The sequence below is a fragment of the Hippocampus bargibanti genome, linkage group LG10, assembly GCF_051943395.1.
Source record: "Hippocampus bargibanti isolate YZ-2025 linkage group LG10, ASM5194339v1, whole genome shotgun sequence".
Taxonomy (NCBI): Eukaryota; Metazoa; Chordata; class Actinopteri; order Syngnathiformes; family Syngnathidae; genus Hippocampus; species Hippocampus bargibanti.
In genome coordinates, this window is record NC_142743.1 from 22,384,438 (window position 1) to 22,410,181 (window position 25,744).

At 40.2% G+C, this 25,744-nt stretch overlaps 1 protein-coding gene across 1 annotated transcript in view; it reads right to left on the reverse strand.

The window, feature by feature from the left end:
* Window positions 1–2,682: 2,682 nt before the first annotated feature.
* The window catches only part of ctnna2 (catenin alpha 2), a 178,538-nt gene continuing 155,476 nt past the window's right edge, over window positions 2,683–25,744 (reverse strand). The window contains exons 15-18 of the mRNA XM_089006737.1: window positions 19,259–19,440; window positions 18,291–18,396; window positions 7,485–7,619; window positions 2,683–4,373 (exon numbers count right to left, since the gene is read on the reverse strand). Coding sequence (XP_088862863.1) covers window positions 4,086–4,373; window positions 7,485–7,619; window positions 18,291–18,396; window positions 19,259–19,440 — 711 coding nt within the window. The 3' untranslated portion in view covers window positions 2,683–4,085. The remainder of the gene's footprint in view (window positions 4,374–7,484; window positions 7,620–18,290; window positions 18,397–19,258; window positions 19,441–25,744) is intronic.

The window sequence follows — 25,744 nt, forward strand, 5'->3', positions numbered from 1 at the left end:
GCAGACACAAAACCAGCTGCATTCATTTCCATGGAGTCAACCAATTAATTCTGCAAGATGCATGACATATCATCCTCATCGATACTTTTGATTTCAGATCAGCGAAGACCTCAAGGTACGACAAGATGCCACCAAGCACGGAGCAGCATGGGAAAATACATATATCACAGTCTTTTAAACGGAGCTAAGTGGCACGGACTTGAAGTCAGAGCTCAGACAAGCTCATTTGAAGTAGCCACTAGAATTCTTCCCTGTGTTGGAAAACTGCTGGCTGTGAACATCCTCGGATTTCTCGCTTTGCTGACTGAGGGTGTTTTTAGGCTTTCACCCCTCCTGTTCTTAGACTCCATCCCTTAACAACCCAACAGACTTAAGAGGGATTGACAAGGACTTCATTGGTCAAAATGAGATTATGGGCCTTGACATAGTCAGCAGTCGAATTTGAGACCGTGACACCAATGAGCCGTGGTTTACGCAGTTCATCACACAGATGGTGCTTTAACAGACAGTGGTGTGATGAAAGTACAGACAGTGGTGTGATGAAAGTACAGACAGCTGTGTGATGAAAGTATGACTCCAAAATTCCATCGCGGGCTATCAGGGGATTCAAGGGCATTCGATGCAAGAAGATGTTCAAGAAAATTCTTGAAAGAAAACTGTTTGTACATTTGACTTGAGTTCTGACAATCAGCCAAGTTCACTTCAGTTCACAACTCTGGGGTCGAGTAAATCCTGACTAGACTGTGTGACATGATGTCAGTAGGATAGCATGAAACTCAGCAAAAAAAATAACAGGGTGTCTGCTGATCTTTAAAAGAGAAAAAAAAGCTTAAATTGGATTTTCCACAATCAAGGTCTTAATTATCCTTAAAAATGACACTTGATCCTTTAAGCCACCATTCAAATTAATGTTGAATTTCTATGCTTTGCTTTGAAGCGCACTGCATAAATGTGCAATTACATACCGGATATTATTGTACATGAATATACATTTGTAATGCCTTATACAGATGCAAAAAGTGACGATACCCCATTTAAACAAAGAAAGAGGCACATGAGTAAGCACTGTCTGCATATACGTAAGTCATGCCCATGCTTCTCTCTCTGGATCCTATTTATGGATCATTCTTTAAGAACAAATACGACATTCGATGACAGTACACATCCATCGATCCCCAAACTACTTTGGGGAAAAAGGGTCGGAATTTCGTGATCAAATGTATCTTTGTGTATTTTGCTGAAGACTTTGATGACATCACACACCCAATGACCTGCCACTGAACATTCGGCAAGCCCCCTTGCTGCCTATCTTTAAAACCAGTCTCAAAACTCACTTGTATTCTTTGGCATTCGACTCAGCATGATTCCGACTTGATCATGGTTTCACTCACTGGTGCTTTCTACTATCTTTGTGACTGCTTTATTGACTGTATATGATAGATGTCCATGTTAAGTGCTTTGTTACAGCTTCAGCTGTTGTTATGGTGCTATATCAGAATCAGAAATACTTTAATAGTCACACAATAATGGAAATGTGCATAGAAATCAATATGTATTGTGTATTATTGTATTGTATTTGTACAACCTATCCAATTTGGTTCCAACACAGAGATCGCAAAGTGAGTGAAAGAAGTTTGAGGATTTTTTCACCTTATGTTTCTTGCTCTTAATTATTTTTGTGTGTGTTGGGTGGAGCGATTTGAAACGGATAACAGAAAACCCACTCTCGAAACTCAGAAGGGAGTTTATAAAGCCGCCAGTCATAGGACACATAACACACTTTAACCGGAGCATTAGTCTTTACCGCTGAGGCAAACTTCTGTTTCAAGACTCTTGTCTCTGATTTTAATCCAACCAGGCCAGTACCTTCATTTCCGTTGACTCTTGAATTTCCAAAAGACAACAAAAGCAAATAGTTGCATTAATGGCATTCTTTTGTGAGAGAAACTAGTCTATTGCAATGAAGTGTGCAACTCACAGAAAAAAACAAGAAAACGGAAAAAAAAAAGAAAAAAAAACTGCATTCCGGGTGATGCAAATTGGAAGTGTTATGTCCTGCAAATGCAAGACTAATAAATAAACATGAACCTTTTCAGGGCCAAGTTGAGGGATTTATTAGAGATAAGGGGAGCGTATGCACAGATTTTCAGAGTAAACCACATTTAGTCAAACCACTCACTCCATATTTATACGCTACACAACTTTCAGTCAAGGTTATCATAGTTAGTCATGTCATCATTAAATATCTTTTTTTTAAAAAGGCAACACCATTTGGATGCTTTGGATAAAACACTGTATCAGAACAAGGTAACTACATACTTGGAAGCTAACAATTCAGGGCATCTTAAACAGAAGTTATAATTTCTATTTCTACTGGTTACATGTGTTAAAAAAAAAACAAGAAAAAAGTCAAGAGGTATTACCAACTCCTAGAGTATCTTCTCTACAGCACAACCCAGCAGTATGTGGATACAAGCAGCCCGTTGCCGCTTGTTAACGCTGGTCAACAGATTTTTGCAAAATGTCTTTTTCAGACATGCAAGTAAACATTTCTAGTTTCTTCTTTTTTTCTTTATTTGTTGCGCTGATTAAAAATGTGCCCTGTTTTTTTCTCTTGTACGTCAGATTTTCATCTATCCATCCATTTTCAAAACTGCGTACGCTAATGAAGTTTCATGGGAATGTTGGAGCCTATCCCAGCTGTCCTCTGGTTCCCAGCCAATCCCAGGGCACACATATACAACAATCAATTCACAATCACACCAAATTAAAGCACATGTCTCAAAGTCAAGGCCCGGGGGCCAGATCTGGCTTGCAACATAATTTTATTCGGCCCACGAAAGAAAATAAAACGAGTGAAATTCCATGATGCTTGCTAAAATTCGAACCAAAATTTCAAATTGTCCAATGTAAACCACAATAACATTATTAACATTACAATTAACATCATTATTTCTTACTTCAAATTTGAAAATTAGTCAATCATTAATTTATTGGGCGTTCTGTATGTAAAATGTGGAGGGAATGGATCATTCTCATGGCTTCCCCAAATTCAGAATGCATCTCGAGAGGAAACTGTAACTACAGTGGGGCTCGCAGCAAAAAAAAAAAAAAGACAACATTGAATTAGGGTGTTCAATCAATCTACAATGTAAATTTTTGGGAAACCCCACGCAAGCATGGGGAGAACATTTAAATGCCACATAGGAAGCAGGACGGTGGACCTCTGCGGTCTGAGGCGGACGTGCTAATGAGTCAACCACTGTGCCTCCCTGATTTTAATCATAGAAGTAATAATATGAATATATAATATGAATATATAATTATAAAGAATTAAGGGCTATGTTCAGCAACATATGGATTTTCTTTTCTAAAGGTCATTGCTGAAATAAAACCTGAACTGTGTAAGGTTTTAGTCGTATTAAGTTCATCCTGTCTACTTGATATCTAATTTAAAACAGATTATTTTCTTACAGACAGTCCATTTAAGGTGTTCAATTACCAGACACGTTTCGGCGTATACTTCAGAGATTGGACAGTCTGACGAAGGCGGAATTGTATGCCGAAACGTCAGGTAATTGAACACCTAAAATACACTGTGTGTAAGAAAATAATCTGTTTTAAATTAAAAATTGTGTAAAGTTTTGTCGTTCAAAATGTCAAAAAAAATGGCAATGTTTTTCTGATTTGCGAGAAAAAAAAGAAAGGCATTTTTGAAATCAGCGTACAAAATAATTGTGAGCAAAACTTGCTGTTGACCAGTTTAATAAGTCTACAATATCAATCGCCCTCATTTTTCAAAACCTCTTCCTCATACATCTTTTTCACCAGTTCCATTTTTTTTGTCACAGTTTGGCTCTCGCGTGTTAAGCTACGATAAGACTGATAAATAGTGTTACTTGCGTGTGTGTATGTGTGTGAGTGTGTGTGCGCGCTGGATGTTAGAGACCCACAGTCTTCACGGGAGCCCGAGTGTGGCAGTTGAAAATGTACTGTTATTCTCCTGAGGTGCAGAAGAGTACACACGCAGGGAAAACAGACGGGCTAACACAATGTACATCTTTTCTTGTGTGCTCATCTTCTTTTTAGAAGGAGTCCATGGCCTTGAATTCACTGAGGGCCTGAACAGGGGAAATATGTTTCTTCTGTGAGCCTCGTCGCACGCGAGTCTGGCACTCCTCCGGCTTCTCCCTTTTCACCAGGGGCTTCTTCTCCGGAGCTTTCATGCGCCAGGAGACCACGGGCGAGTTGACGGCGGCTGTCCCGTAGACCTTCTGGTACTTGGTGGAGGCCACGTAGGAGGCTTTGACCGTTAGCACCACGGCATTCATCAGGTTCTTGGCGGCCTGGATGAGTGAGGTGGCGCTATCCAACTGCAAGAGAGAAACACTTAAGGTCAAGTCCAATGAGTCAGTTCTTCGGCGCGTTGGCTTGTTTCGCGCATGAGGAAGCATTTGTGCTGCTAGCTGAGAGATTTTCGCTGCTACTGTCAAATAAGCGAGATAAAACATAGCGCTCGCGATATGACGTCTTTCTTTCGCAGCCGCTAATGAGCGCAGGCAGGGTCAGGTGTGCTCTGTTTCCGTCTGTTTTGTTTGGCTGACATTTAAGGGTCGCCGGCCAGTGGACCTGCCCGGACCACATGCGGAGACAAGTCAACTGCTTAGTTTTAATGAGTGCAGATTCCAGCCGACCACCATGAAAGGTTCAAATAACAGCAGGGTGCGTCTATCCAACATGGGATAAACATGTATTCAAAAGATCAAAAAAAAATTATGATGAGGATGCAGGGAAACCCAAAGAACAACAAATGAGAGTCTCTTATTCCAAGAGACAAAAAAGTTCAGTGTAGTGTACAACAGGAATAAAATATGGCAGACCAGAAGTCCAACTGCAGCCCGTCTGTAGTATTTAGAAGTGGGATCTCCCTCAGGGGCAAAGGCTGGTGAGAGTTTGCACACGTCGCTAATATTTTTTCTGTCAGGGTTAATTCAATACAGGGAAGCTGTCCAGTGCCGGTCTTTTCCTCTTGCAAAGAAACGTTGAACACGTTCAAAATTCATTGACAACAAGAACATTTGGGAATGTCTTAAATGAACCCTGGCGACAAGCCCCAGCCCAAAATGAATACAGTAAAGTCTCGTTATATCGATATTCTCGGAAGTGGGAAAATATATCGATCTAAACGGACTATCGATATATCCGATCCTGCGACAAACTGCATTAAAAGTGGGCAATAAATGGGGGATCTTTGATATGGCATGTAATTTTCTCCTTGAGTTCATGGATTGCGTATCTAGCATGATTTTGTACTGTAGTGAAAATAAACTCATGCATTAAATAAAAACGTCTTTACACTTTTTTAATGCATATTTCCTTTCTAAAATTCAACCAATGCAAAATCCTCACATTGTTCTATACACACACGAGAGAAACCACGAACGCCAGCATGTACATACAGTATGAAAAACTGTGATTATTGCAAGCGATAAAAATATATCTGAATACAACACAATTAAATACTTGTATGGAAAACAAAAAACGGCAATCATTTAGTACATAATGTTAGGAGTGCTGTATATGCAAATAGGTGAAATTAGCACATGCACTGTGATTCATCAAACCTGAGACAAATTGCTCCGGTTGATTTTTAATACCGCATTTTAAAGGCGATGCAAAGTGCACCGTGCTGCAAAACCGTAACGAGGAGATGCAGGTAAAAATGAGAAGTGATGGGGCCAACGGTTGTTTTCCACTTGCGTAAACAGTTTTGGAATGACACAAACCAAAATTATTGTGACATATCATCACATTAGCAATTCATTGTTGAAAACCTGATTGATATAAGAGGTTGTGTCAGTCACAGGGGGAGCTGGGCAAAAATTACCAAACTTCTATCAACTCTCCATTTTCTTGTGTGTGTTAATTAAGAGCAGTGTGGCAATTGATGCTGCCCCCAGATTTCAAATACAGTAAAGTCTCGTTATATCGATATTCAAAGGAGTCCGAAAAAATATCGATATAACCGGGACTATCGATATATCCGACCCTGTTCGCATGTAATTTTCCCCGTGCGTGCATCGAAATAGTATCGATATAACCGGGACTATCGATATATCCGATATCGATATAACGAGACTTTACTGTATGTTGTATTAAAACATACATTAATTAGGCACACATTTGTGACACTTTTCCATGTCTCAGTAACATTTATTGATTTCTTTATACATTTAAAGCTATCCATAACCCTGCCCTCCAGACCGATCTGACCTTCTTCAAATTTCAATTCCCTCTGGTTCTCTCAGATCCTCTTCTTCCCTCCACCTCTGTGTGTTATTGTATTCTATTTCTATAGAGTGACTATATCGGGAGAAGGACGCTGAGCCTTGAACTGCCAGGCAGGAGACCGAGAGGAAGACCGAAAAGAAGGTTTATGGATGTTGTCAAAGAAGACATGAAGGTAGCTGGTGCGAGAGAAGAGGATGCACAAAACTAGGTTAGATGGAGGACATTGATTCGCTGTGGCGACCTTTGAAGGGAAAAGCCGAAAGGAAAAGAAGAGGGTTTATTGTATTTGTAATTGTATTTTATTTATTGAATCTATGCTTGTCTGTGACTGTAAAGCGTCATTGAGAGCTTTGAAAGCCGCTTGAAATAAAACGTATTATTATTATTATTATTATTATTATTATTATTATTATTATTACAGTAAAGTCTCGTTATATCGATATTCAAGGGAGTCCAAAAAAATATCGATATAACCGGGACTATCGATATATCCGATATCGATATAACGAGACTTTACTGTATTATTATTAGAGTTTTCTACCAATGCTTCCAATTCAAACTTCAGTGCTCGCCCAAATAGTGAGAACTATTTGGACTACTGAAAACTCAAAACTCTTATTTTAAATATGGTGGTCTCCACCATCTTTACAACAGTAGGCAGTAGTTCAAGCTATCTATGAGAATGAGAGTTTATGTAATTGAGCAATTTTTATTCGCAATCTTCATAAAGGATCAGATAATACAGTCCAAAACAAGCCAACGATGACAGTGCATGCAATCTGTTGTAGAGAAGACACTAGAGTTTTAGTAGTTGAAGTTCTAAGTCATTAAAAAGGCACAACTCGCCGCTACTTGCTTGTTTTAAAAGAGTTCTTTCGTGATAAATACTTGACATGCTTCAGCAACACAGGCTAATTGGACACTTTAGTTGAACAATGATAATAGGCTCCATGAGACATAAAAAGCCACCGTGCATTTTAGCAAGTATTATTGGATAGAATTGGCTCCGAAACAACTGCATCAGTATTTCATTTGGATGAGCCACCGCTTGGTCCTCTAACCTTGACTTTGACCCTGAGCTAAATGTAGTGGGAGGGGTAAACCATGAATTATAAAAAAAAATAAAATAAAATAAAAACAAGCTTACATCTCGTGATGGCCTAGAATTGAGAGCGAGTGGTGGATATACTTACCCCTGACACAATGAGCTCCCCACCCAGATTCTGCACTTCAGCTTTCACTTTACTGCAAATATTGAGCTGATGACAGTATAGTGCGATTCTCTGCAAGTAGGCCAAGAGATCTTGTTTGCAGGCCGAGTCGGGACACTGAATAGTAAAAAGAAAAAAAAAACAGTGTGAGATGACATGATTTCCTGTCCGAGCCAAAGATTCTCTGACTCGTTCTGTGCACCAGAGTGTGTGTTCCCATATTTTTCAGACACGCAGGCATAAAGCCTTTATTTATTTTTAAAATTTGTTGAATCAAAAGTGCACCTGGTAATCCATGCAATTTATCGTTTTATCAGTTCCTTGTCGTTAATTGAAATTATAATTCCTTCCAAAATGCTTTCACACATCAAGCCACAACCAAGCATCAGTACTTTTGTCAACTACTCCGTGATCTAGTGTTTGTAAACCATGGGATATGTCATACATCACACAATCCAGTAAGCAGTCCCTATATGTACAGAGTGTTTCCGGCAATGTGGACAAAAAAGGACAATATCATTGTTGTTTGTTGGCCAGAGAGGTAATCGACACAGGGAGGCTTCAATAGCTGGGACAGGACCAAAAAAAGGAGATGCTATTAAAAATATATACGTATATATATATAATACAAGCTTCAGAAAGGTAATGTGCTTTATAATCTGGTGCACATGCTGTATAAAAATGTATACAAACGAATAGAATAATAGGGATTGGTAATGTTGATGAGGTGATACCGGAGTAGGTGGGCCGGTCGTTAGTCAGAACGATGGGAACATTTGGTGGAGCCGCAGGGAGTGGTCCTCTGCTCTCCCAACCTGAGAGCAGGGACCTATCATAGCAGTGTCCGGCACCACCATGTCTGGACAGTAGGGATATATATATATATATATATATATATATATATTTACAGTAAAGTCTCGTTATATCGATATTCAAGGGAGTCCGAAAAAATATCGATATAACCGGGACTATCGATATATCCGACCCTGTTTGCATGTAATTTTCTCCGTGCGTGCATAGAAATAGTATCGATATAACCGGGACTATCGATATATCCGATATCGATATAACGAGACTTTACTGTATATATATAGGGCCGATACTACCAGTAAGACTTTAGTTCGCTGAAGAAGTATCTTGGATAAGAAGCGAAACGTCCGACACCTTCAAAGAAGTACAGATGACGGCTGAAGAAACCTTTTCATGGACAAATGAATACAGTTAATTGTTTTGAGCCGAATGACTGAAAATGGGAAACGGTCCATAAAATACCATTCTTAAAAAAAACATCATATTGCCAGCTTGAAGCCTATCACATGTTAAATGTGTAGCGGGTTAAAGTCCATCTGTTGACATCATGCCACTGCTTAGCTCCTCTGCTAATGACTATTGAAGTTATGAGTAGGATCAAGAAAATGACTGGTGATGTCACCCATGTGTCAAAGTTGAGGTGCCATGTGTTCAGGTGTTTTTTTTCTTCATTGTATCATCCCATATGACATAATGCCAAACCAAAGTGGATCTGTCATGTAAATCACAATTTCTTGTACTGTATCATATTGTACCACAGTTTTTGGGATGATGTGATTTTCTTCAAATTGAACAGGTAGACATTTATGAACAGAGCAATACATGATCATGCATCATTAAAGTTGCTAATTAAACAACGTTCTTTACATGTTAATAGTTAACCACCAGCACCTCCTTATTGTGAGTTTTCAAACAGAATTTTCTGAATGGGAATCGGCCGCTGGTCTTAGAGCAATGGTCCCCACTCACCAGCCTACGGCAGGCCATACTGAAGAAAGAACAAAATCGTTCCACTACTTCTGGTAGTCTTATTTATCATGTGTGTGTGTGTGGGGGGGGGGGGGGGGGGGGGGGTGTGTGTGTGTGTGTTACCCGTATCACTCAGGCACTTTATATTTCATTCGTTGGTGTCTGTGTGACCATAGTAACCATATTGCGGTATTGTTGTTTCACTTGTTATTGTGGCAGTGCTGCTGGCGAAGTGGGTTCATGTTTGCTGTCGAAGCATTTTATTAATTGGCTTATTTTGCGTCTCAAAAGAAGAGTTTAATCGTACAAGTTTTCAAGTTTTAGCCAATTGAAAAAAAAAATAAAAAAGAATTCAGACAAGAACAGCACGTCTCCATCGTTTTGTCGATGAAAACTCGGCAGTACATCGAACTGTGTAAAGTCAAGGTGATGTTGATGCCAGTGTGATGAAGGACAGCTTAAAAGGAAATTGGAGTTCTGCTGCAGCGAGACAAAGCCGATCATAAAATACAGATTTCTGCTGATTCTGATGAACAACAGTGTGCACTTACAAGGCTCGGTAGCGATATTACCTGCGGTATGTCTCGCCTCATCCGTCCTGTGACAATGAATGAAGACTGCCGCGATGGCTCTCCACATTCCCACCCCTTGTTTCTGTTGCGATAATATATCTGCAGTTGCAATGAGCAAACATGTGGCACTCATTTGCACCCTTATTTCATGCCCTCACCATGTTTCAGTATAGTGTGGACAGTAGTAAAGTGTATGTAAGGCGAAAAGTGTGTCTTCCAAACATTAATTTCCCATAGGAAACCATTAAAATGAGAATAATCAGTTCTCAGGTTCCCATAAAACAATTTTCTACTAAATAAGCCTTAAAACTACACAAACGTGTGTTTCCCGAAAAATAGTTTGTATGCCAAGATTGTATTCTCATGAATTTAACATTCGTAAACCCAAAAGTTGGTTAGCTAAAGTGTTTGTAAGACGAGGTATCACTGTATCTATCTCTATCCAGGGATCTTTTCGAAGTCTTGGCCAACTAAGGCCCTGGTGTTTGGGAACCACATGAGCTACTTTGACACAGTTAACCTAACTGGGAAACAAAAGCCTTCTTTTAATCATGAATATTTAACGTTCCTAACTATAACATTGAGAGCCAATGTGCAGCACATTTCCTTAGCCTTCATGCTCAGCTGATAGAAAACACCTTGCTTTGTCATGAATACGCCCTCGCCAATATAGTTCCTGAACCACTCACTTTGATGAACGTCGTCCTTCATTCGTATCAAAGTATATTACCGTGTATATGAGAAAAAAATATACTTTTTTTAACTTTACTAGTGTCATTTGATGGAGTGGTTTTTTTTTAGATTGTGGCAATGACCACTACGAGGGCAGTCGAGCAAAAGGCTACCAGGAGCTTCCCGTAAGTGTCTGAGTGTAGCCTGCAGTGCAGCGGAATCGCAATGAGCAGTCAGTGAGGCAAAAGGAAGCATCTCCTAGGCCTAGGGCGTGATCACTGCTAACTGCACTTCACACTACTGGCACATGAACACATCCACGCATACATGTTGCTGCCTCGGGCCGGTTTGATGCGCACATGACAATTGTTCCCGTTTGTACAGTTGACTTCCAGTCCATTTCTACCACAGGCTGCCTGTTGAAATAAACACGATAGCTCATTGACTAACCAGGCACTCTTTGTCAGTGTGGTGAGCTGGGTGCTCAGACCACTTTGCCTCTTTGAATGTTTTAAAAATTGTTTTGATTATGTTGCTTTTGCGATTGTGTTTTCATACAATGGACTCAAAACAAACAATGTGTTCCTGGTGTCCAAATGAGATATGTCACATGATGTTAACATGTCAAATAGAAGCACACAGAGGCTCCTCATAAAGAATACGAGAGTCAATTTAGATCACTTTCAATATTCCCGGGGTTCTTTTTTCTTGAAGTTCTTATTTCCCTAAAAAGTAATACATAAATAAATAAACAAACAACAGGCGGAAATATTACATGTGGTGACAAAATATGTTAAAATGTCACCTTATTTTTTAACAAATGTAGTTGTTTTTGAATTTGGACATCCTGGATTTGATATTAAGGAAATAAGGCTGCTGAGCCCTCGTGAATAATATACAAATTGTTCGAAGGGAGGGCCGTGTAAATAATTCAGTTTCAGTGACCAGGCTAACATTATATGTGCATTGATAGTGCTGTATGTGTGTATTTGCCGTGCATCCTCAACTGTTAAGGTGATAATTATAGAGATTACAATTTTTCTCGGCCAATGAATGCCTTGCGAATGTTTATGTAACCCATACAGTATGACTGTATTGTCAGCACAGTGACAGGCACTAGAAATATGCATTATATAGCAAAGATATAGACTGAAATAGACTGTTGCGCCTTTCACTTTAGTCGACTTGAATTACTGTTCTGACGATTTGCAACAATGAAGCAACTTGGAATTTGACATGGATTATGAAATTAAAGACTGAACTTTAGTTGCATGTAAAATCTAAAATGACTGTATTTTCATCAAGCATTTCAGTGGCTGTGACACACAAATGCAGCCTTTATTAAAGCTTCTATTCTCTGCGCCGTATAATGCATTGTGCCCTAGCTAGGAAATAGGTTTTAAAATAGGCCATTCCTTCTTATACTCCAAAGCGCGTTTTCGGAAAATTTGGTAATTTGGACAAAACTAATAGAAAGCACATTCAGAAAACAATATAGCTGTATTTTATCCCACTCCATCTCTTGGGCGTCTTGAGGAAGTTGGAATTGATTTCAGGTGACTCTGAATGAGAGGTGTCGTACACCCTGGACTGTGTGCCAGTCAAGCATAGAGCAATCACAAAAATAATGGGAACCTCTCACAGAAAGGTCATAGTTGAGCGTAGAAGCGAGAACTTCTGACTGTGACACACAGTTCCTAACCACAAGGGCTGGAAGTTGCACTTAAAAAAATATTTCATACGATGACAGCCAATTTTTGTTACACTCCATTCAGCACTCCAAAGAACACATACTAATTTGAGCCTTAGTCTGAAAAAGGTCCACTCAGTGAATACAATGAAACAGTCTGTGGAAAATGAAAGTTTATTAAGGTTAAGTAGGGTGAGCGGGCACTTGAGATTTTTTCCTGTCAAATGCAGTGCTTAAATGACCCTGGACGATCTACCCAATCACCACCACCACCCCTGCCCCATCCACGCTTTGGAATTGCCAACAGCTTCATCAATAGGCTTGATGTGGAGTCATTGTGACAAGGTTTGCTACTTAAGGGACCTGTCTGAACTCACTGAAGCTGAATTCTCAATGTCAAGGTTCAGTGCTCTTGACAAGCACAGGTTACCCCCTCAATAATGCGCAAATGCAAAATACATGTCATCTACATATGGAAGAAAGAAGAGCAATCACAATTACGTTGGTTGTTACATAATGTGAACATGCTTGATAAAATGAAACTGTTGTTTCCCCTAACTATAATAACTGAGTTTTTTTTCTTGAGATGGCAAATGTGCAGTTTCACATAAGAAATGGAAAGAGAAAACTTGTTCTTTCAGACACATATAAATGAAATTATAAATGTATGTTTTAATCCAAGGCAGGGGTACATATTACAAATGTTTTTTCTTGCTTTGCACTTGTGATGCTAATATGAAATCCACTTCACAATAAGTCAGTCAGGCATGAATCCACTTTTTGACTTGCCAGTACGAGTTACACTGCGCCAGTTTCTGTAAATTGGGGATGATTGGCGAAAACTGTTTTGTAGTTAGGGGTGATGGCGCCACATGTTGTTTTGGCATACCAAATTGAGAGTGCATATGCAATATAGTGACAGACTCTATAAAACACCATTGGTGTGGACAGTGTTTGGGTAATCTTTTTTTCCCCAATGAAAAACCATTTATTAAGCAGGTTTGAATGTGAACTTTTTGGGTTAGGTCAACTGAAGATCTCTGGTGAACAACTTCACATGTGTCGTGATCTTTTCTTTTCTGGTGGATACACGTGTCACCCTTACTTTTGAACCAATTGTCAGTGTTTGAAATAACGTCTGCCCGCAGGCCCAGGGCGTGCAACTTTTACGTCGGGCGTACAACTTTCAAAACGTCTCAGCCCGGGTGGGCGACAACTTCTTCAAGAAAAAAAAAAGATTTGTTTCAAATCAAACGTTTGTTTTATTCAATAAAGCAAAAGTTACAAGTAAATTGCTACAAGCCACGTGGACTCCTCTTTGTCAGCGCCTTTCAAAACTTCCAAGTACTCTTTACAGTCACGGTATAGTCCGAAGCACGAAACAGGCTTCTGATTGACTTCGGACTATACCGTGACTGTAAAGTATACTTAAGAGTTTTGAAAGGCGCTTAGAAAGAGGAGTCCACGTGGCTTTTAGCAGACAATGCAACACAAACAGTACATTGTGCACCATGACGACAAAGGACAACTGGAGCAAAATCTTCAGCAAGGGATATTTACCATAAATTAAGCAAGGGAGCATCTGTAGTATGTACTTCCTTAATTAAAAAAAATCCTTTATACTTCGCAACAATGTTGTTGTTTTTTGTGATTAGTCGTCTTATTGTGTTTCAAGTTGTGAAAAATGGGGCAGGCAACTTTATGGCAGGGCAGGCAACTTGTCAGAGTTGTCTGCCCTGGTGCCCACTAACTTTTTGTCATGGGTTTCAGACCCTGCAATTGTCATTGATTTTATACCTTTATTAAAGCAACAACTTGATAAAAACAGGTACTACTCCTGGCTTTGCAGACTAGCTCTGATTGGAAGCCTCATTTACAGGTGTGTAAATGTCAAAGTCGCTGAGCATTTATGTCAAGAGACAGCATGCACAGACAGGATGCCGGCTGGCTCATCCGATTGAGTTTCTAATTAGAAGGGCAAAAGAAGTTATCATGATAATATCATTTTATCATTGAAAATTCTGATTACTTAAATGCTTGGGTGACTGACTACATTTCGCAGAGTTTCACTGCGACTGCATTAAGGTGGAGTGTATCCAAATTACAACAGCAAAACGGTAGGCAATTTAATACGTGTCTGGAGAGAAATGAACAAATTGCTATGGCTTGGCCTAGTTAATATTAATGATAAGTGATTTATAAAATGAATATAGTATATTGAAGTTGGTTAATATTAATAATACAATTTGATTTCCTAATGCTGTCCTGAGTTTTGAATTGGACTTTTGAGATCTGCACAATAAATGCTGCCAATATTACACCACAGCAGAGCTAATCTGGTAGTTGGTGGAGCATTGAAACGCCCCTTCTAAAATAAGCCCGAGGAGTAAAAAAAGGTGACAAGTATCGTACATTTCAGGTTGAATGCAATGAAACAATACCATTGATGAAACAGTCGAATGTCAGTGGCAATTTAACAAGCCCCATGCTAACGTTAGCATCAAAATACTTCTGCGAGAGACAGCAGAAAGCAAGTGTGTAAGCTAAAGAGCCGTGTGCAGGCTAGCTAGCAGTAACGTTGTGTATGGACCCGGCAAGTTGACTTCCATTCCGATCGTTTGGCTGGATTTTAACCACTCATGAGGAACGGAAAACCATTCATGCTAATGGTGAGTACAATCACAAAGTAAATAATACATTCTGACTTTTTGTTGAAAAGTGGCCACGCGTGCGTGCGTGTGTGTGCGTGCGTTTGTGTAGCTCTCACTGAAACACATTTCTAAATATTTTACTTTTATGGCTCTCTTAGTCAAAAAGGTTCCCGACCCCTGGCCTAGAGCGTGATATGTCTGTGTAAGCTCTCAGTCGTACAGGAATGGTCCATCGATGAAAAGGTTTATTCTGCCGTCATCTGTACTTCTTTGAAGGTGTCGGACGTTTACTTTGTCAGCAAACTAAAGTCTTACTGGTAGTTTCGGCCCTATATGTATATATATATATATATATCTCCCTACTGTTCAGATGTGGCGGTTCCGGACTCTGCTATGATTGGTCCCTGCTCTCAGATTGGGGGGAGAAGAGGACTAATTCCTGCGGCTCCACTGATTGCTTCTATTGTCCTGACTTACGACTGGCCTGATTGCCCAATTTGCCTTGGTATCACAACGTCAGCATAACTAAGCCCATGTTGCCTAAGCAGTCTATTGTACGAACGATCCAAATTGAACCTCACCCCACCATTATGGTTAAGGGAAGGATTTTGCTGTTTTATGAAAATTGCTTCTTTTACTTCCCTTTCAAACCATGTATTTTCTTTCACTAAGATTTTAACCTCATTGTCGTGAAATGAGTGGTTGCTCGCTTTTAGGTGCATATGTTCTGCCGATTGAGGCCCACTAGTATTATCCCTGTGATGTTGATAGGCTTTTTTTGAGAATTTGTTTCGTGTCCCCAATGTATTGCTCTTTACAATAGAGCATGATACTTTTTTTCCATATCACGCAACCTCACAGTCAAAAATCAAATGCATACAAAACTGACAGCGAGGGAGTTTGTTATTGAGGACAGACGACATCAATATCCTGGGTTCCACTTTGGTCTATTCTGGCTGAATAAAAGCCAGTCTACACCTTTGACTTTTCACTTGGAGTTATGTAGTGAGCATCCTACTTTTTCAACACTCCTATTTATTTGCAAAAGCATATATAAGCATCCTAACAATTGTTATAACCAAAAAAAAAAAAAAAAAAAAACTGGACACTTGTAAATATGGGTTGTTGCAATATATCTAAATGCATCTCTTGATTCTGCACTATGTACAGTCTTGTTTATAGAACGGTTTTTGCACATCTACATTTGCACAGTATACAGTTGACATTTTTATTTTGTTATGCTTAGAATATCTTGTTTTCTATCCTTTCACTCCCACCCCAACCCCATCCCTCTTCAATTGCTGCTGTGGACTGCAAATTTCCCCATTGCGGGACGAATAAAGGTATTCTGATTCTGATTCTGATTCTGACACAGAGGTTTATCTCAGTTTATAAGTTAAAGCAAGGCTGCCTCAGTCCGGTCCTCATGAGCTCATATCCTGACTCTTTTTTTACAGAATTTAAAACAGATTCTTTACTTACAGACAGTGTATTGTAGGTGTTTCAAATACCTGACATGTTTTTTTTACATGTTTCCCTCCTACTGAATGTAATAAGTAGCTCATCAGCAAGCTTTACAGAACCTTTATTATGAAAAACAGAGGGCCGCGTTGGAGGGCCATGCTTGGGCACCCTTGTAAGAATAAATAAGATCAAAACACCAAATGACAGAAGCGACAGACGCCCGTAAATGGAAACAAATGTTCTGACCCATGTTGGCCAAAAAAATAACAAAATAAATTAAAACACATGTTTTCCTACTGTACAGAGAACATTGAGACTCTGCTTCTAAGCTTGATTGCTTGAAGTTATTTTCTGCAGTGTAATATGCTCTGGAAAACAGGACATTGTGACATGAGGGGAACCGCAGTGCTCTGACACGCATTGCCTCTGGCCAGTTGAGTTGCTCGGAATACTCGAAGGCCAATTGAAGGGACATTCATTCAGCTTGAAGCTGACAGCAGAAGGCATGCTCACGTACAGAATATTAAGGACACGGTTTTAAAGAAGGCCTCGTAGTGCAAAGAAGATGCAGAAATGACTGCATTAAATACTCCTTTCTGCAGACCACATCTCACTGAGGTTTGCGAGTGTTTGTGTTTGAATAAATTCAAAATGTCTGAGATAAGAAAAAAGAGTGTTTGTGAAGGTCCGGTAAACGCTGTTGCATCCTTGTTGCAACCTTGAATGGAATACATATAATGAAACAACATTGGCAAGATGCACTCATAATATTGTACAGTCCAGATTACACTTGACATGATTGGCTTGAGGAGCCCGTGATAAGAAGAAAGGAGCGTTAGTGCAGAGTGCAGACGCGTATGTCGAACTGTCGCAGTTTAGAATTAAAGCGGATTTACGTGGGACAGGAGATGTGACAATCTCTTTTTATCAATGAATGCTACACATTTGCTTTCAATATTTAGCTTGTAGCAGACGTGCACATTCCACCATGACGTCCCTGATCCACTGGTGAAAAGGACACTTTGATATCTACTCTTTTATCTCAAACTGCTTCATAAAACAAAGAGGGTGCAGAAAGTGCTTAACATTTGTTCTTTCAGTTTTTTCTTGTTATGTTGACTTCAAGATTGCGCTACGAGAGTGGCTGCCTTTACACCAGCTCCTATATTTTGTTTTTGTACTTTGTTCTTTATTTTCCTCTTCCTTTTCCTCATAACTTTGCAGCTGTTAAATGTAAATTCTCCACTGCAAGATTAGCATATGCTAATCCAATGCAATCCAAAATCATCCACAGTAATAAAACATCCACCTTGGTCATTACATTATAAATGTTGACGAAAGTGCAAATATTTGTCCTCTTTGTGGCAAATGAGCTAGCACAGTAATCATGAAGGCAACAGTAATTCGTCCGTGACTTCACTCTCTGAAAACAGTGACTCTTGTTGTAAAAAGAGCTGACCTTAATAAATCACTTAGTCATGTGTCTCATCTTATTCTCACTGCTTATTAGAGGTTGATGAAATGAATAAAATTATGCATTACCTCCAGTGGTGCCAGCATTCTAATGGCCCTCCCACTTCATTTGTACACAAAGTATAAACAGTGAACACGCCTATTTATTTTCCATTCCACCTTCCCTTGGCGCAGCACAGATTGATTAGATATTGAAAGTGGTCTGTCAGCGTGTTTTAGAGAGGTACTCATCTGATAATGGATGCAACACCTCAGCTGCCGGCTAATTATATTAGAGACATAACTTGGTTCTGCTGTCTTACTCTCACTGTTGGACCCTTTGGGACATAAAGTCAAAGAGCAAAACAGCCCACCACGACAGTCTAGCATGTCAATCCTCGCACTAAAGATTACCATTTGCTTTGCTCACTTACTCCAACTCTATATTCACAATGATGATAAGTCAAGAGTGGCATTTAGACTGATAAAAATGGAATTGCACAACGACCTGATCAGCAACAGCACGGGCCAGTTTGTCCATCCTGGATCCTGCCTCTGCTATCTTCTTGGCTGCGTTGATCACATCTGATGAGTTCTTGAGAGGGCCTTTGCCCCTGCAGGGAGGGAAAAAAATGCAGCTACAGAGGACATCCAGAGTAAATGCTATCAAATGTTATCTTACTCTTGCTCGTATCCCGTAAGCTTGGGGATATTGGGTAGGATATTGGTAACAGAAACGGCGAGCTTTCAGTAAACATAAGCCACAAGACTGAAGCAAACATTGATAGGTTGAGAGAGACAGAGAAAAGAGAGAGAGAGAGAGAGAGAGAGAGAGAGAGAGAGAGAGAGAGAGAGAGAGAGAGAGAGAGAGAGAGAGAGAGAGAGAGAGAGAGACTTTTAGTCTCAAGAAAATTACAAAACATCTTGACACAGCACCTCACTTACCTTGGTGTGTGTTTGTGCGTGTGTATATATATATACAGTAAAGTCTCGTTATATCGATATCGGATATATCGATAGTCCCGGTTATATCGATACTATTTCTATGCACGCACGGAGAAAATTACATGCAAACAGGGTTGGATATATCGATAGTCCCGGTTATATCGATATTTTTTCGGACTCCCTTGAATATCGATATAACGAGACTTTACTGTATGTATATATATATATATATATATATATATATATATATATACAGAGGGGGAGGCAGATGACAGACAGACAGACAGACAGAGACAGACAGACAGAGAGAGAGAGACACCTCGCACAGTGCTGGGGAACATAGTCACGTTTCCCTGACTTCAAAAAGCAAGGGAATAGCAATTAGGCTTGTTTGAGCCTTCAAGTACACGATTTGACACGTATATCACTGTGTGTGGTGGAATGAAAAATCCAAGTGGAGGTAAGCATAAGTAAAACTGTGGAGCAGTGAAGGGCTGTTGAATTGTATTGCTTTCGCTTATATATTGTTACCTGGTGAAGTCTGTCATTTCCATCATGATCATACACATCTGCTTGGCGAGCACAATGATGTCATTGCCATTGTCATCCCATTTGGCCACCTCTGCGTCAAGCTTGCATTTTTCCTGTCTGAAGCTCTCCACCTGCTCAGCAATCTTAGCCTTCTCCTCCTGGGGAAGCTGTGCCATGATGGCCTGAAATAAACACATTAACCAATAAATAAATTTGAGAAAAAAAATGTAACACAGCACAGGCAAGCAGAAAAAAGGTTATTCTATAATAATACATGAGTTCTAAATGCAGGATGCCAACAGAAAACGATTCATGTGAAGAGAGGCCGTAAGAGTGGGGAGTAGAATTGAGGAAATAGGTGAACAAGCAGAGGAATGGGTAAAAAGAAAATTATATAGAAGAGGGAGTTGTCGTAGCTTTTGCTCCTTTTTCAATGTTAATGTGCCTGACCAGTCTGCCCCCCCCCCAAAAAAAAAAAATATCAAAACTTTACATTTAATGATTGAACCTTTTCAAAGCCCTTGACATCTTATACCCATAAAGAGCTAATATGTCTTCTCTTTTACTTTATTTCCCTGCCATGGGAAGACATTTTTTCTTACCTCGCGGCCTTTAGGGGCGGGTACAAAATGGCATAAATCTTGTGGCAAGGTCACAGATGCAGTAAGAATCCTGTATTTTTTGGGAGTTAAATGTATAATTATCTCACTATTAAACCAGAGAATGAATAATTCATTTTTTTCCGACATTTTGCCAGAGAAGTGGGAGTACCGTCGTTTCCATTAGGTCGATTATATTGACTCAGGAAGCAGGAATAAATGAGTAGAGTTCAGAAAAAAAGCTACCCTTGTTTTGAAACCTCATCTATTCTTAAATATCCTGCTGATTTTGTATTCTCTTACTGAAATAGTCACCCTACATTTCAGTTCAATTTCATTTCCTCACAGCAAAGCTGCTGTGTGTGTGAACTCGTCAACGGTTCGTGAACTCGTCAACGGTTCATCGTCAACTGCTAATAGTGTCAGGAAGAAAAACTAAACAAAAGAAAAACAAATGCCTTGTCCAACGTTATTTTTTTGTCATTATCATTACAGATAAAATAGTGCGGAAAAAAAAGGAACCGGAAGAAAGATGACCAAAACATATGCAGCGTCCTTAAGCGCTGGCCTGGTGATCAGTGTGTGTGCACAGTGCTTTTCTGGGAAAAGACAGAACAGCATAATCCAAACAAACAAAATTGGGCCCTCAAGGCTTGTTTGGAGTTCCGCTATTACTGATGCCAAAGCACACAAAATCAGTGGGAGTGTGATCCTTTTAAACGGCCTGCTGGGTGAGAAAGCTGCACAAATCTACATTTTCTTGACATTCATTCACATGACAGTGCACTGCATGTTGTGTGTAGAACTTATCCATCGATACACGCTCCCATCCTTTCATTCAATGTGACATGTCTCAACTATGTGTTTTTGTCCCAGATACACACGACCCAACTGAATATAATGGAAAATCATATTTATCCATATTGACACTCTTAAAACCATCGACAACAGTTTCCTTGTTTTCGCCGTGCCTTCGCGGACTTTCTCCGGATACTCCAATGCCCTCCCACTTTGAAAAAAAAATGCATGGAATTCTGATTGAACAGTCCAAATTGTCCCTACGTGTATGTGTAAGCATGGATAGTTATTTCTCAATGTGAGCCCTTTGATTGGCCAGCAACCAGTTCAGAGTGGACTCTTGCCCGAATACAGCTGTTATAGGCTCAAGCACACCTCACATCCAATGTGAGGCTGGTGGTAGTGGGGGAGAGGGTCATCGAGAACTGCTCATGTCCCCTAAGTATATTCTTACTTTGTTATCGCGGTGTACTATCGTCCCAAATACCACTGGATTTCACAAGGCTTTAAGTTCTTCAGTTATCTTGTATCAGATCTTGTAGTTTGTACACATTCAGGCGATTGGAATTATAAGTCTTGTCAAAAGACTTTGATTTCAAAGTGAGCAACGGTCAGTCAACATAATGTTTGAAGAGAGGGCCAACGGCGGTGTTGTGATTCCATGAGCTGACATTGGAGCTTGTGGTGTGGTATTGATTCTAGCTCAACAACTCAGAATATTTTGTTTCATTTTTTTATAGTGGAATCCATTTTGTAAATATTGGTGATCATCATTCAGTTACCATGCATTGTCCCCATACATGTACGAGGCCATTGAGCTTTTACTTAAATCCATCAGTATTTGCAATGCATGGCCGAAGGTCAATAAACATAAACATAATCAGCTCTGCACCAATATATTTTTTTCTTTCCCTTTTCCAACAAAGCAGAAGTGTGTCGTTCATGAATAAGTCACACATGAAAGCATTTGAGTGAAAATGTTGAAGGGAATCAGGAATTGATTCGTTCCGTTCTCAGTTCAGTCAAGCACAGCTGCGAGCATGCCAGCCGGGAGTGAAACTGCTACGGTCTGACACTCTCGAAAAACTTGACGCAGCCAGCGAACAGGTAAGGGAGGGTCTGTACCAAACTCGACTCATGATTTGTTCACAGTCAGCAGACAGCAAGGATTGCTAAGCCAACAAGCACCACTGGTGATGATGCTCTGCACTGACATTGCCCAGAATTATTCGTTGAGTGCCAATGAAGAACGAGCATCATACTAACTCTTATTCCACCCCGAGTGATACTAATTGTGACTTCACCAAAAGGACATGAAGGTCCTCCAAATGTTATGGATTGTTTGTATTTTTAAGGGCACACATGGTAAAATTGATTTTTGACACACATTTGCGAAAATAGGTTATTAACATGCAAAAATAGTTCATAGGTAATTGTCAATTTTATTTGACAATACCCCAATTGTAAACGCCGCATAATTCTGCTGTTATAGTTAGGTGACGTGGTGCTTAGTCATTCCCAGGTGAAACAAACAGAATAATCTTATGTTAGCCAAAACCTAACAATTTGAGGTTAACTCCGATTGCCATGAGCCTTCATACAATCATATTAGCAGGGAGGAACAAGGGCAGCGACACAACGGCAAATTGCAACAATTTTGCCTACAAAAAACAAATTCACAGACACCACGACAGTTTGCAGCAGTTCTTAGTTGAAATGGCAGTTGTATGTTGAGAGTAGCAGACATGAAGCGTCAAGGTTTTTACATTTTTCAGGCACAACTATAGCAAGTAAAGAACCATAAATTGCATGAGCGGTTCTTATAAAGGGGAGGAAAATCGTCATTTATAGTGGAGAGAATCCATTTCAAAATTTAGGGATCTAGTTTTGAAGAGCGTGTTGTTTGGTACTTCAAGTCACTTTGAAATTGGTGTGACAAAAGAGAAAGGAGGACAAGAGGAAAGAGCTTGGAAGAAGCAAAACGAGACCGCCGAGGTAAACTCAAACCAATTGGGACGGCACAGGGGAGCGGCAAAGAACTCGGTGAAACCCTCCCTCGCTCCCTCCTTCTGCACTATCTAGAATTCACTTATCCTCAAATCCCTTCCGCGACTTTACTGAGAACAACAAGAAGTAGGCCTCGAGAGCTTAACATACTTGCAAATCCAGCAGAGGGAGTGTTGTGCCAATACACACTGAGAGTCTGTCTGTGGGGATTAGAGCGTTTTCCGGTTGTTGTCGAACGAGGCAACCCAAAACGACTTTAATCTTGGTTTATTTCAAATAAATTGCGCAGACACTGGAGAGTTCAATTTTATGGATGACCTATCCACGCTGTCATCCAATCAGTGTGCTAAGTGATGCTCTGAGCATGGTTATAGAGTGGGTGGAGTGATTCATCATTCATCATTGTAGGTCCAGTGTTTCTGTGAAGACCAAAATATCTATCATAAACTAGTGTTTCCGCCTCATCGAGTATGATGCCCGACTGGAATGACAATATGCACACGCAAAGTAGAACAGCTGTGTCAAGGGAAACTATCGCATCAAATCACCACATGTCGAGGCTCTTGGGACTGTCCAAAGGGAAGTTATGACATGACGCATCCTTCTCCGGTCACACCTTCTGTAAAATACTCTGTGGCAGACGGAGAGGGATCATGACCATAAACCTCAGTAGGCCCACAGTGGTTTCAATGCTGCAAAGGTATTATGTGCCCTCTTGTCCGATTGCATACAAACACATCTCTGCAGTATGCACTTATCATTGCCATGGGAAGGCAGGGAGAGTTGTCCTCAGATGACAGGCTGGGGCCAACTGGGCACGTCACCGGCAGTTTATGGCAAACACATCCTTTATGGATGTCCTGGTCTTATGCATGTGTAAATGTTTAGTGCCTGAAGGCATGAGAGAATATAATGGTGGGAAACAAGCAATATCAGTCAAGGCTGTGCGGGCGTAAGGCCACAAGTATCGAAAGCTTTGCATAATCTCGTTTAAATCCTAAATCAAACAAATCAGTTTGGTTCATGCTTGCTGGCTCACCGTCAACGGCTGTTGCGTTGAGCCACGTCAGCCTTACATCCAATTTATATCACAGCCTTCACACCAACACGCGATGACAAAGAGACATGCTGTGACTTTCGACTGTTCCCCAAAAGAGCTGCCCACTCACAGCAAAGCTGCCTGCCAGGAAAACTAGTTTGGCGCTGTGAAACAACTTTGCGTGGCAGAGCTAGTTCATTTAAGCTCAGATGGCTCGACAATGTTACACTGCAGGCGCCTTAGTGGGAGTGTACAGTACATACAAACGACTCAAAACACTTCACACCCCGAATGCCCGCAGACTCCCCGGAGTTACATTTTATGATCCAAATGCCAGGCTCTGTTCATTCAGTTCATGACCGGATTTCCAACTTGGTGATCTTCAAACTTTTTGTTTTTAAATTCCTTGGAGGAGTGGAGCAAAATTATTGAACGGACAAAACATGATAGGGATTTTTCACAGATTAGATATGTGAATGCTGTTTACTCTGAATTAAAATCAGGATCCAACATGAGATTCACTGGTGTGATTGTATTTAATAATAGAGCTGTCACGGCAGTATTATTGTCATCCTCTTAGAATCCAGCTGTTCCTTGTCCAATAATTAGACAACGATGGCATTTGCTCAAAAACCATATTTAGATAATGAATGCTCCCGTATTTTTTCTAAATTATGAATAATAATAATAATAATAACTTGGCATGGAATATGCTAAAAATAATTTTACATTCATTTTGTCAAGAATACAGCATTGACGTTGTGCTATTAAAACGATGCAAAAGTAATGGCCAGGGAGTAGAGTGTTTTTGAAACTACTTTATGTGCACTTTACCATTTATTCATTTAGTGCCGAATTTAGCATGATCAAGGTGCTTGCAGCAACATCGTATTTTGTTGTTTTGTCAAAACTAAAGCGCCGCTAAGGTAATATTTTGAAGCACCATGTAAGTCACATGGTCCTACTTTTGTGTAGTTAAAGCATATTAGTTTGTAGTGAAGAGAATATGTAGCATCTGTCATTGCCGTGGCAACACAGTACGGTGTATTGAAAGACAATGCTTATTAATGATATGGTATAAAACGACTCAGCCACAATATGTTTTCCCCATAGTTTTATTTATTGGTCTGTACTTTGTGCATAAACCTGATGCACGGAGCATGAAGGCCAAAGCAGTATAATGCAGGCCAGCACAACCGAGAGAGGCATAGGGCAAAGTTGCCCGCTAGACATTTACAATTCATTTCACATGTAACCACACCACCATAATTTTTATTTTTGTTTTATGTATTTACAGTTTGGGGAAACAAGTACTGATATGCTTCCAACAGCTATTAAGTGGTTGGTGACCAACAGGTGGCGCTGTCGGCCCCGCCTCCACCTGCACAGGTGCTGGTCGTTCCGATCAGTGGCAGACTGCCACGTTCGGCTTGGCGACCAACGGGTAGCGGTCAGCCCTGCCTGCAGCCTCGCAGGTGCTGGTCGTTCCAATCAGTGGCAGTCAAAAGGACTCCCGGTACGACCATTCGGCGTCGGGTCATTGTATGCAATTGTATGCATTGTGTATGCATTGTATGCTGTGCATGTGTTTGTTTCATCTTGGCAGACTTTTACTCTTGGTCTTTATTTAATACTTTGTATTTTTCTGATATGCCCGTCTCTGTCTGTAAGGGTTTTCTCCTGGTATTCAGGTTTCTTCGCACATTTCAAAACCACGGATGGCAGGCTTGAACACTCCAGATTGTGTGAATGCACAACCGTGGATGGTTGTTCGTCTCAGTGTGTCCTGCGATTGGCTCCTGTGGCTGGCAACTGGTTTAGGGTACTGCCCGAAGATAGCTGGGATAACCTCCTGCACAGCTCGTTGGTTGTACAGGACTGTTGGTTGTGTGTAAAAACTGTTGGTTGTGTGTAAAATTGTGACAGCCAGGTCAATTAATTGCACAATTAGCATTGCTAACGAAAGCATTCCTTGTAAGAAAAAGCATTAGATTTATTTTGAATGAGGGGTCTATTATGTGAACTTTTCAATACAGTTAATCA